General features: G+C 42.8%; 1 protein-coding gene across 1 annotated transcript in view; it reads right to left on the reverse strand.

Annotated features, from left to right (window-relative positions):
- Positions 1 to 2277, reverse strand: part of rin2a (Ras and Rab interactor 2a) — a 22627-nt gene extending 20350 nt beyond the window's left edge. The window contains exon 1 of the mRNA XM_030772436.1: positions 2218 to 2277. Coding sequence (XP_030628296.1) covers positions 2218 to 2277 — 60 coding nt within the window. The remainder of the gene's footprint in view (positions 1 to 2217) is intronic.
- Between the last annotated feature and the right edge of the window lie 10216 nt (positions 2278 to 12493).

The raw sequence follows: 12493 nt of genomic DNA on the forward strand, positions 1-12493 counted from the left end.
GTGCGAAAACAGACATGCTTTAATGAGTAAGGTTTGAAAGCAGAGCTCAGACTAACACAGTCTATTAACTGGCAGAGAGAGAGAGAGAGAGAGAGAGAGAGAGAGAGAGAGAGAGAGAGAGGGTTTTATACAGTCTGACTGTGAGTGGAATGTTAAATAAATGGACAGCATGCGCTGTTTTCACGAACACTTGTCTGAAGTTCCGCTGCTGCATAAACAGTTGGAGTTTGCCCTTTCTCCAGCAGAGGGCAGCATTTACATACTTCCATATCAGTTCCATATTTAAAGGCCTTTTTTTTTTAGTTTGTTTTCAGACAAAAAAATCTATGAAAAGAGTGTCATGGCTCTTGACTGAAACTGTGACATGTGCGAAAGAGAATACATCTTCAGACCCTAAAAATACCAGCGTGAAAACCGAGCTCTTCTTGTGTGTCCCGTTTAGCTTGAGCCAGCATTTTCCACTCACGCTCAGAATATATTTGTCTAACCCCGTCGAAGATCTAGTCAGCAAACCGCAATCACACAACAGCCCCCTGTCTCTCCCAAAAATACGACACTCGCAGCCAAGACAAGCATAATCCCTCTCACGGACGCTGGAAAGAAGCCACACTGTAAGGACGTACACAAACTGCTCTGACTTCTGACTTTCTCCACATTAGACTTCGGGAGCACGTAGAGGCAATGAATTATATCATACTTGGAATGAGCATGAGACAGCCATTCAGGAAAACCATACGCTTTGGTTAAACCTGCTGTGAGCCAAACAAGACGAGACCATTTTTCACTGATCTCTTTATCATCCCTCATCTGATCTGACTGTCTGACTAACAAGCATGTGCACACTGGAGGTGTGATGTCACATCAGTGACACCGTTTCTTTACGGTAGAGGAAAAAAAACAACAACAGAGGCGCATCGTTTTTCCTGGTAAGAGGGAAAACTTCCTCGAATTCTTGGCCATGATTGGGAGGTTGCGTAATCCTAATAAGATGTGGTGGAGAAAACGAGGAGGCAGGAGATGGTCCGAGACAGGCAAAATAAATCTTACTTCTGAAAGACTTTCTTACAAGAACACAGCAAATTCCTCTGAGCCAACATCAGCCAAAGAGAAGAGAATGGGACAGCCAATCATTTACTAGTAATAGGACAAACAGACACTGGACTACTGCAGAGCAAGAGAAAGAGAGAGAGAGAGAGAGAGAGGGAGAGAGAGAGAGAGAGGGGAGAGAGGGAGAGAGGGAGAGAGGGAGAGAGAGAGGGAGAGAGAGGGAGAGAGAGAGATAGAGGGAGAGAGAGAGAGAGGGAGAGAGAGAAAGAGAAAGAAAGAGAAAGAAAGAGAGAGAGAGAGAGGGAGACAGAGAGAGGGGGTAGAAAGAGAGGGAGAGAGAGAAAGAAAAAGAGGGAAAGAGAGAGAGAGAGAGGGAAGAAAAAACAGCGCTCGTGGGTTTTGCCCATAGTGAGATTAGAAAGGAAAGAGTGATGCTGGAGAGTTTTTTGGGGCCAGTACTGCCTGGAGACTGGCACCGGCGTCCTTTTAAAGGTCACAAACTCGTCCAAATGCTGTTCTCATCAATGCTGTAATTTAACGAACAGCGTAAAGCTACAACATTCACTGCTTAGTCTTCATAAACCAGAACCTAGTCAGTCGAAAAATCTGCATTCACACTCACTGATAGCTTTCACTGGCTTGTCTGACAGGAAGAACTAAAACATCCCCAACACAGTAAAAATAAATAACACATCCCCAACACAGTAAAAATAAATAACACATCCCCAACACAGTAAAAAGGAGTGAAAAGGAGTAAAAAGACAACTGGATCAAAGCAGAATCTCTTCTCTAATTCAAGCACCACAAAAAAAAAAATTGTAAATAAATAAATACACAGACACACACACACACACACAGAGTTAAAAACAGGGTTGCTGACTCAGCTTATTTAAGTCCCATAGAAAAGTCAATGTGAAGTTGTTTTTTTTATATATATATATTATATATATATATATATATATATATATATGGAGTATAGTGTACAGTAAACACTACAGTGTACTGTGTGAACATATATAAATATTTCACAGAGAGAAACAAAAGTGACCTCACTGTATTACACAATATTCTCTTACTACATCTGCCTAATCAGAAACACACACACACACACACACACACACACACACACACACCCCTCGACCTTTCCCTTCCGTCCCATGCCCAACTCACCTTAAAGAAACTCCCACTCCGGTCCATGTGGCAGGGCTGGACTAGCATGTCTGCAGACATGTTTCTGCTCTCACCAGTCTGCGTCTGCGTCTGCCAGGGAACTGCGGATGAGAGACACACACACTTCATCTTGGGCCCAGGCAAAGGAAATTCCATCCAATTCCACATGGACAGGTCAGAGAAATCAACATCACAGACTTCTACTTCAGACAGACACACACACACACTCTCTCTCTCTCTCTCTCTCTCTCTCTGTTCTCTCTCTCCTCAATAAAAACTCTTTCTTTAAAGCCTTGTTCCTCTTACTTCTCATTTCCTGCCCTGTGAAATCAAGCAGCCCCTCCTTTCGCAAACAACTCATCCTTCCTCAGCCTACGCAAACAACCATAGCTTGTATTGTATCATGTCTGAGGCTAAGGACTTCTGAGTGTTTGTAGAAAGGTTTAGAAAAAAAAAAAAAAAACCATTGTGTTTTAAGCTGCGATCAGCTCGCGGAGAAGGGAGTCTTACAGTATTTGTTTAGCTGCGCGTTAAGCAGTCTTGGCACGGTAGGAGAGCCTGCAGTGAGTCACACGCATCGCTAGCAGGAGGTCGGGGGGTCAAGCCTGAGAGATGCTGATGTGTGAGTGGGAGTGTGGGGGGGTTGGTGGATTGTGGTGAATGAAGTGAGACCAGAAAAAAACCCTCATCATCATCATCATCAGAACCTGGTCACAGTGGTTTAGGAAGGTACCAGACAAAAGGGCTAAAAGGCCTGAACGAGGAGGTGGAGAACTGTTATTTTCTCCTTGCCTTAAATCAAAGCAGATGGGTGGGATTCAAACACTATAATTAAGACCAACAGCGGCATCTGATGGCACCTCTGCAGGAGTCTTTTCACATCCGCGCTTAGTGGACAAAAAAAAATACCAGTCAGTGGTTCTCCAGTCAAATACTCAGTCTACACGCAAACAAACAAACAAAAACACCAAAAAACAAAAGAGAAATAAGGTCTCAGAGTCTCTGGTGTTAACACTGAGACGGATTCGGCGGATGCCTCGCGCTCACTCCTCAGCTAAAAACAAACAGCCCTGTCTCTGCAAGTCAGTCTCTTCATGACGAATGTACCTCTTTCCCTCCCTCCCTCCCTCCCTCCCTCTCTCTCTCTCTCTCTCTCTCTCTCTGTCTCTCTGTCTCTCTGTCTCTCTCTCGCGCGCGCGCGCGGTCAGCTCTCCTCTCTTGGAATGCGAGTCAGTTCTGACCCACTTCCAGATGCTCCGGCTTCCCAACATCTAAAAAAGACTTTGATCCAGCCCAGCTGTCTGAGATTTGCATGACAAGGTCTTGCTTTCATAAGAGACAGCGGCACTGGGCTTCACACATGTTTACCAGCTCTGCCCGCGTCTGACGACATGACACCGAAGAAAAATTACACTTTTCTTTCATTCTCTGCCTCTCTCTTTCTCACTCTCTGTCTCTGGCATGGTTTTATGCTGACTTAGCATTGTTCAAGGGGGTGTGAGGAGTCTCTCTTGGCGCTGATAGCAGACTGTGAAACCTCTCGTAAACATCTGGAGTTCAATTCAAACCATCTTCTAATGTGACCCACCGGGACCTTTTTTATAGACCCTGATTTCTCCTCTCGAAATAACAAAATAACGTCCTCTACTCCTCCCTCTCCCTCCCTCCCTCTCTCTCTACACTCCATCTCCCTCACCAATTAGACATTAAAGTTCACGGCAGGTCCTGTGTCAGTTGCAATCTCTCTGAACTTCATATTTGGTTTGCAGGAAAAAAATTTCAGCAAAAACAAAGGATTATATTTCACTGTTGTGGTGCATTTCTGTGGACACGAGTTTAGGGGGAGAGGAAAGAGGAGAGGAAGATGCTTGGGGGGGCAGGGGGGGGGGGGGCTTGTGCTGTAAAGATTTCCTGGAAAGTGTTGTTGTCTACAGAGAGGTTAGAGATGGTCTTTGATTCGTTATTTATCCTCTCTGTTAGAGAGCCTCTGATCTTTTAACAGTATCCTAAGAGCCAACAACCCCCCCCCCCCACACACACACACACACACACAGCCTGCAGGGGTGAACTATTGCTTACTTTACATCAAGTCTTTGTTTCTCTCTCTCTCTCTCTGACAGGCCGCCATACATACAGACACACACACACAGAGACACACAGCAGGAGAATATCAGGGTAAACACAAAGGCCTCTCCAACAGCCAGCTGAGGTAAAGTCAACACAGGGAAAACCATTAGTCTGGCTTCAGAGGAGCAGTCAAGCAGGGACATGTTGTTTCTTTCCCATTACTACTAAGGGTGTTGATCATCCATTCACTAAAGATGCACAGTCAAAGATTACAACATACATTTTTTAAACATGCTACATAAAAAGGTTCTGTATGTTTATAAACACTGAACCAAAGTCTTCTTCAGTGTGTGAATGCTTGGTAGTTTTCACTAGGCTCCTAAAATGAGCACCACATCTGAGCAAAGTGACACAGAAAGCCTTTATCCCCCCCCCCCCCCCCCCCCCCCCCGCCGCCAAACACCAACCCACACACACACACAGAAACACACACACAAGGACAGGACAGGTGCAGAGGAACCAGTGAGGCAGAGTTGGACTGAGCATTGAGACAGGAGTCTGGCTGACCCACCATACCCCCCCCCTTCTCTCTAACACACACACACATATACACACAAATCACAGGATTGCTTACAGAACATCCGTTTAAAAACTTATCACTTCCCAAGGTACCAGAAAAAAGGAACTCGCATACAGAGTTCAATCCATATTTAGCTCTGCATGGCGTAATCTATTACAAGAAGTAAAGCCTCGTATTCACAAAATTAGCATCCTCACAGCCCATCCCAAAATACACACTCAGTCACACACACACATACAGCATCTTTCGTCCATGACTACATATAAATGTCATGTAAAGTGTTAACGGATTCACTGTGGTCTAGCCAGGGTTGCCACTCATCCTGGTTTTCCTGGGATTGTTCAGTTTTTTGAGTGATTGTCCAGGGTTTTTTTTTTGTTTGTTTTGGGGTTTTTTTGTCAAATGTACTTCTAATTTAGAATTTCATAGTTTCAAATAAAACCTCATTTGGTTTCCTGCAACTGCTACTCTGCTTTCTCCCTGGTTATGTGTATATCCAATCCTGTGTCTGTAAAAATGGGTAAAACACAGTGACGACTGGCCATGTCTATACTTTTATTTGACTGCTTGCAGAAATACAAAAGCTTACCTTACTGCCTAGCAACTGCCCGGGTTGTCAGTCTGCAACGCGTTAGTGATGGGAACTGCGGATCTTTTCACTGACTCGGATCTTTGAATCTCGTTCAGTAAAATAAACGAATCTTTTTTTCCCCCAAATCATTCGTTTATTTCTTTCATTGGAACTAGTGTGGCTGTAGCTGTCACCTAAGTGATGACAGAGAGAGCACGCTTCTCAAATATTCAGAGCAACACGGTTTGCTTCACTTAGTAAAGTATAATACAAAAGTTCACCTTTGTTAAGCTCTTCAGCAACACTTTGGACCAATGCCTCTAGAGTTATTAAGTTGAAATGACTGATTACTGCAATTGCCCATACGACAGTGCTGCGCCTATGAAAAATATAATTCTATTCGTTCTATAATAGCTATTCACTGCAGCCTATATGGTCGCTGAGGACCCATAGTATATGAACTCGATCCAGTGGAAAGGCAAATTAAACATCCATTCAACAGCTACATTACACACAGCTGACTAGCTACGGAAATGTTCTGGTTGACCAGCTAACATTAGCTAGCTCTCCTCACCGGTAATAATAGCATTATAGGCTCGTTGCTGCCATAACCACGTGAATAATGAACAAAAGACTCAGACTCTATGTGGAGTTTGCATGTTCTCCCCGTGTTTGCGTGGGCAAAAAGACCTGGAGTCGGTTCCCGGGCAGCTCATAGTGTGTGTGCGCACACTGGTGGATAGGATGGGTTAAGTGCAGGGGCTGCATTTCACTGCTCACTCTTCAGTGTATGTGTGACAAATGTACTGCCTGTCACAGGGATAATAATAAACGAAGGACTCAGACCCGAAAGCCCGTACTTATGATTCGTGAACGAATCAGTAGTTCCTACCTACATTGAGAATATGCAGCGGTCAAGTGACAAGTGAACGAGACTCAAATCCGAAGAATGGTACTGGGCGAAAGACTCGTCTGTGAACGAATCTGAGCCTGTAGCTGGCACGATTCAGGTGAACTAAACAAGTGGCACGCATGCGCAGCCCAGGGAAAAATGAACGAATTACTCACTCAGACGACTTGTTACTTGTTACTCCTGAGACACACAAAATATCAGTTCAAAATGAGCGAATCGTTAACTAACGACACATCACTACCGCGCGCATCCACATCCATGACCCCACCGTGAGTTCAGTAGCTAGAGGTAACTTTAGGTTTTTTGTTTGTTTTTTAAACGGTCTGTTTCTTCTGTCAGTTTTGTGAGATTTTTTGTGAAAACATAATCGGATGAGCTACCAGCGTCAAAAAAAGGAGATCCCAAGGAGATCCGTGCTCTGCCACCTGTGTTTCGTGTCTGTCCAAAATTTCACTTAAATATGAAGGAACACAGCACCAGAGTTTTGTTTAAAGCAAAAGCAAAAATCTAGCCATTGTAACTGTTATGAGGAAAAAAAGGTTCACCAGAAGAAGACAGGCTGTAGCGGAGCTTAGCAGCGTATACCACGGGGAGGTTGTTTATAATCTATTACAATACATGTAATTACGTTTTCATTGCTAAAGGGAGTATACCTTTGGACATATGGTTAGATTTTATAATAGATTATAATTAGACAGCATATGTTTACACATTTAAGTAAAAAAATCTGTATTTCATGTAGGGGACAAAGTAGTCCTGAGTGAGTCCAGCTGCTGTCAGTAATTCTGTAACTCTGAGAGCACGCTGTGCCAGTTATGGTCTAAGGCAAAAATACAACGCCAGACATCAGTGTTGTGTGCGATTGCCAGTAACATGTATGTTCTCATATAAGGGCTTTACAGAGTTCCGCAAGCATGATCGCGATTTTCCGTGGAACACAGGCAAATGCTGGGGAGGCCAGATGAGTTGATCGAGCATACACTCTTGGCTCGCAAGGAAGAACATTAAGTATATTTTACAAGTCTGTAACCAGACTCCTATAATTAAGGTGCTAATCGTAAGAGATTCCAACACATTACCTACCTGCTAATTAACCCTGGCTTTAGGGACGATGTTGACTTTTAATGATCCTCAGCATGTGCAGTTAGATAGCGACCAATTTAACGGTTTAGACTGGGGACTTTGCAATAAGTCGCTGAAAAGAGAATCATTAACCGACGTCCAGCTTGTACACTATGATTTACAAATGATTTACTCTTATTAGCCTACATGTTAGCCTACACCTAGAACATCCTCACTTAGTCAAGGTGAAGCCTGATTTTCAATTACAGGGATGAAATGGTACAGGTAATCGCCTAAAACGGTTCGGGTACAATATCGACGGGTCATAGGCATTCTGAACCGTTATAGCACAGACAGTCGCATATGGGGATTTTATTACTACTTCAATCCCATTTTCTTGGTTAGGCCGTTTAACGAGCTGAGTCAACAACGCGGGTGCTGAAGATTTCGAATCTCTGGCCAAACGGATGATTTCACCTCGGCCACGCGCGAGCAATGTCTGCAAAAGCAAAATTAAGTTTGCCATTTTATTGCTGTGCGAAGAGCTTACGGAACTGTGAACCGCACCGACTGTACTCAGGAAAGGTTAAATTCTCAAATCATTCCAGAAAGTCTGTTTTTGCTCACTGAGGTGATATTTCAAGCTCGCTTTGTTTAGACATTTTTCTGTTTACAGAAACAGGAAGCCAGAGTGCAGACAGAAAAATAACTTGCATACTGTGTCGGAGTAATTTACCGCATTCACTGGGGAGCTATCACATTACATCCTTAGACAGTAAATACAACAATTAACAGCACGGAAAACACACACACACCACCAAGAACTCCTAACTAAGAAACTGCATTGCAAATGAGAATGCCACCCCGAGAAAGCAAAAAATATCAGTTTACGGAATCACTGAATTTTTGGATTCTCTTGGTAAGCATCTCACCGCTTCCAGTGTGAACGTAGGGTAAGAGAGGAGGAGTTAGTGAGTGACGTATACGTTGCACATCACTCGTATAATGAGTGACGTATAACATATACGTCACGGTATGACGTGTACGACGTCATAACGTAACGTTACGCTACAGCGAGGTTCTTGTCAGTATAGTAGAGAGTTTGTGTAGACTAAATAAAACTTGAGAGAAGAGAGTAGGCTACAGGGCAAGATAAAATGTCTGAATGATGTGTATTTTTATGCTGTTACGGAATAAATGAAAACGTATCAACACGCTTGTTTCAGACACTGTTTTATTCAAATGTGCGACATACAGAAAACTAAAAAAAAAGTTTAGTGAGTCATAAATGCATAAATTATATGTACTATTAATCTATGTTATCATTTACTGCCATAAATATAGGCTACAGTATTAAGAGTTAAGATTTGGGGGGGGCCTAGAGATATTTGTGGTTTTTCCACGTTTGCGGGGGTCTTACGCCCCTAACCCCCGCGAATGTGGAGCGCCAAATGTAGTGTGTATGAAACTTATTTTAACCGTTACCGGGGTCTTAAAGAGAGTGCTTAACTAAAGGGACTAAGACAAGCAGGGAAAAAGATTAGTCTTGCGGTTTTGCGAGTCTTGTTTAATGAGGTCACTTGGCAGTGAATGGACTCTCACATTAGGATACTGCTGTTACACAGACCACCTTTTCACAGCGAGACCCCTCAAAACCAGCCCAAGACGCAATTCAGAGTACGCCTGTCTGAAGGCAGGGGCGGCCTGCGGCTTACATCACGAAACACCCTACAGAGATGTAGTCTAAATACCAAAACAAACTTGCATATAAAGAACTGGAGAAATCTTTTTTTTTTTTTGCTTGCATGCCAGACCCTAGCAACTAAGTGAATTCCAACATGTCTGTGGAATTCTCTTGGTTGTGTCAGTTAGAGGAGTGAAGCACAGAAAAAGGTCTGCCCAATAACAGCATGCAAGTTTAAAAAGCGGGAAAACAAGCTTGAAATAGCTAAGTCTTAGGTCACCACAAAAACCAATACACACATGTTCAGAAGTTTCAAAATGAGGGCAGAAAGGTAACCATTAGCGTCTCATTCTGCAAACACATTAAATGCCTCTATTTGGGCTCTCCCTTCCATAACTATGTCATATATCTGCCCTAGTTCACCACATGAAGTGGGTGTGTCTGTCTTCAGAACCACAGACAAACAGAAGAAACACACACACACACACACACACATAAAGGCAGAGGCCAGTAGTGAGCAGGATGTGGGCAGCTCCACACAGTCAGTTTTTCCCTGGGATCATCAGGGCTTAGACCAGACGAGCATTAGTACTGGAGCTAACAGACGTTCATTCCAAAGGCTGTATCACATAAATAACTGCATGTGCTAATTGCACTTTAAGTTTCCTCTTCTTCTTTATTCAACACATCACATTTTTCAAATAATGGAACAAGGCACAAAGCACAAATGTTACTAGGGCTCCATCTCTTTCCCTCACTGACACGAACACACACACACAAAAACACACACACACAAAGAGAGCTCTCATTAAAAGTTGTGAGGTGTGTGAGCTGACTCCGTGAGAAATAAGCCTAGGGAAGTTTCTCTCGCGTGTGTCTGTTTCCTGACAGCTCTAAGAACTGATATCATCATGACACTGGACCCAGAGCCAAGAGTTCATCTCCAGAAGCGGACAGACACTGGGCCCAGATCTGTTTCATCTTCCCTTTCCAGACTGACTACCACCCCCAGCCCCTAACCTCACGGTTCAGAGCAGGTCGGCCGTCTATGGCCTGAGATTCTGTGTGTAATAATGTAATGTAATAATACAAACGCCTGTATTTGCCTCCCAATCTAACACAAACATTAGTAACATCTGTCCCAATTAACTTGACAAACATTTCTGTCTATTAACCTTTGAGTGCAAATATAAAGAGCCATTAACTTATCAACTTGATCAAGTCAGTGTTATGGTTACAGAAAACAAAATTGTTTTTTATATGTATATATACACACTTCCTGCTGCATATCATCATCTGCCAGTAAACATTTAATTACAAAAAGGAATGACCTCCATCCACAGAAATGAGGGCTCTTCATACACTCAGATGAAAATATTTAAGACCTGCGGAAACCAAGAATATCTATTTCAATAGGAGTCTCACATTGTTGGAATCTCAAATGTAAACTTGAGGCTCTACAAAAGTTTGACAGATCAGAAGAAAAAAAAAAAACATTCTTAAGAAAAACACAACATTGTGGCCACAAGGGAGAAGCAGCTGCTTATTAAATTGCTGAAATCAATCATTCTCCAAGAAACTGGCAGAGGAATCGAACTCTTACTCACACAATATGTGTGATCTTTCTTACTTCAGTACACACAGTAGCTGCGGCTGAGTTTTCTTGTGGCTGAGACCCTGTATACTGTGCACTCTCTGGGCTACACAGTGATGACAAATGCTCTTTTCCCAGTTAGCCAGAGATTTGCACAGAAACCCAAGACAGGGTCAGACAGTGACATAATACACAAAAAGAAGTAATGAAAGAGCTCTAATCCTAGAGCAAGTGAAAAATGGAGAATTAGGACAGATTCACACATAGTACAAGAAGGATCAACAGGTTAGGTATGGCACCTCATTTCACTACATGCTGTATTTACTTCATTCTCCTCTCTAATGTCCGCGTCTGATGAGATTAAACAAACACACAATAAGCCATGACACAGCCCACATACCTCAGTCAAGACCTGCCCTCTCTTTAGAGGACACACTCACTGTTTACAACATCTGAGCCATGCACAAGATTCAAAACCGGCAAAGGAATTTACAAATACAGTTGTGCAATACAGCATGGCATAAAAACAATGATTACGTCTCAGAACGGGACTTTTTTTTCTCTTCTTTTTTTTCCATCAAAACTTAGATCCTGAGTCATATTTGGTAACGCGACATATTGCAAAGTCTATTCTTAATGTAAAGCAAAGAGATGAGTATTTCTTTTCCTTTAATGTCCACTCTTGCAACACGTTCATCAAATCCGTGAGTGGGAAATGGCGCAAATGAGTCTTAATGAGACAATATCGCCATAGCATGACAGGGCTAGGATTCTGGAGAAAGAGCCGATATGAATCACCGGCTTGTTCTTAGTGAACCACGAGCCTTTCCAGAAAGTTCTGTGATGACATATCGCTATGAACATCGGAAGAGATGTACACATCGCAAGTGAGTTTGCTCAGTTCCCCTCCACTGTCAGTCATGCAAACAGCAAGACGTAACCGTAAACCAGCAGCGTGAGGAAGATCATTAAAGACAACAATTGAATTAATTAACATTGATTAAAATTCAATTCAGGCTGAATTTTAAGATTTGTACGAGGTTAAAAAAGTCTTACGAAAGTAAGGAAAGCGTAGTATTACAAAAGCAATCCTCAAGCAATCTTTGCACACCTCTGGAATTCCTGAACAATGACGCAAATTTTGTGCAAAATCTCACTTTACCCCTTTCCCTTGGCTAATCCTCTTACCAGATTTCCGTGCCATTGGTGGAAGACTAGTGCTGACCAAAGAAGCCTGTATTCCAGTATATTTCAGAGGGTTTCACAGTCTCTCATCCTAATCAAATCAAAAGGGTGCAGAACATTCACCTGAACACACCAGCGTCATCACACCTGCTTGCTCGACAACTCCACCCTGCTCTGACGTGATCCGAAATGAAATCTAATACCACATTTTTTTATACCACGTTTGCCGTTCAGATCAATTTCGATGTGATTCGGCGTCCCGTTTTTCTCTAGAAGGATATAATTTCTCAGTTTGTTTATTGCTCCGCCCCCAACCCTTAACTGCAGTGCTTCACTAAAACACTCAAAACTATTTTTCCTATCCAGCGGATCGCGCTATGCCGTGACAATAGACAGACAATTCGCGTATCACATAACTAAGTTACACATAACTGGCTTTTAATGTCACTTATGTTTTCGCTACCTAGTAACGTGAAAATATCGCGAAGCTAAACAGGTGTTGTTCCTGAATGAACATGCTTTGTTCATGGAATAGCAGTACGATTCATAAACAAATAAAATAGTCAGCAGGCAACAGCCAACACCGGCACAGACGTTCGCTTAATACCGCAACCTCGATT

The sequence above is a fragment of the Chanos chanos genome, chromosome 4 (assembly GCF_902362185.1).
Source record: "Chanos chanos chromosome 4, fChaCha1.1, whole genome shotgun sequence".
NCBI classification, from domain to species: Eukaryota; Metazoa; Chordata; class Actinopteri; order Gonorynchiformes; family Chanidae; genus Chanos; species Chanos chanos.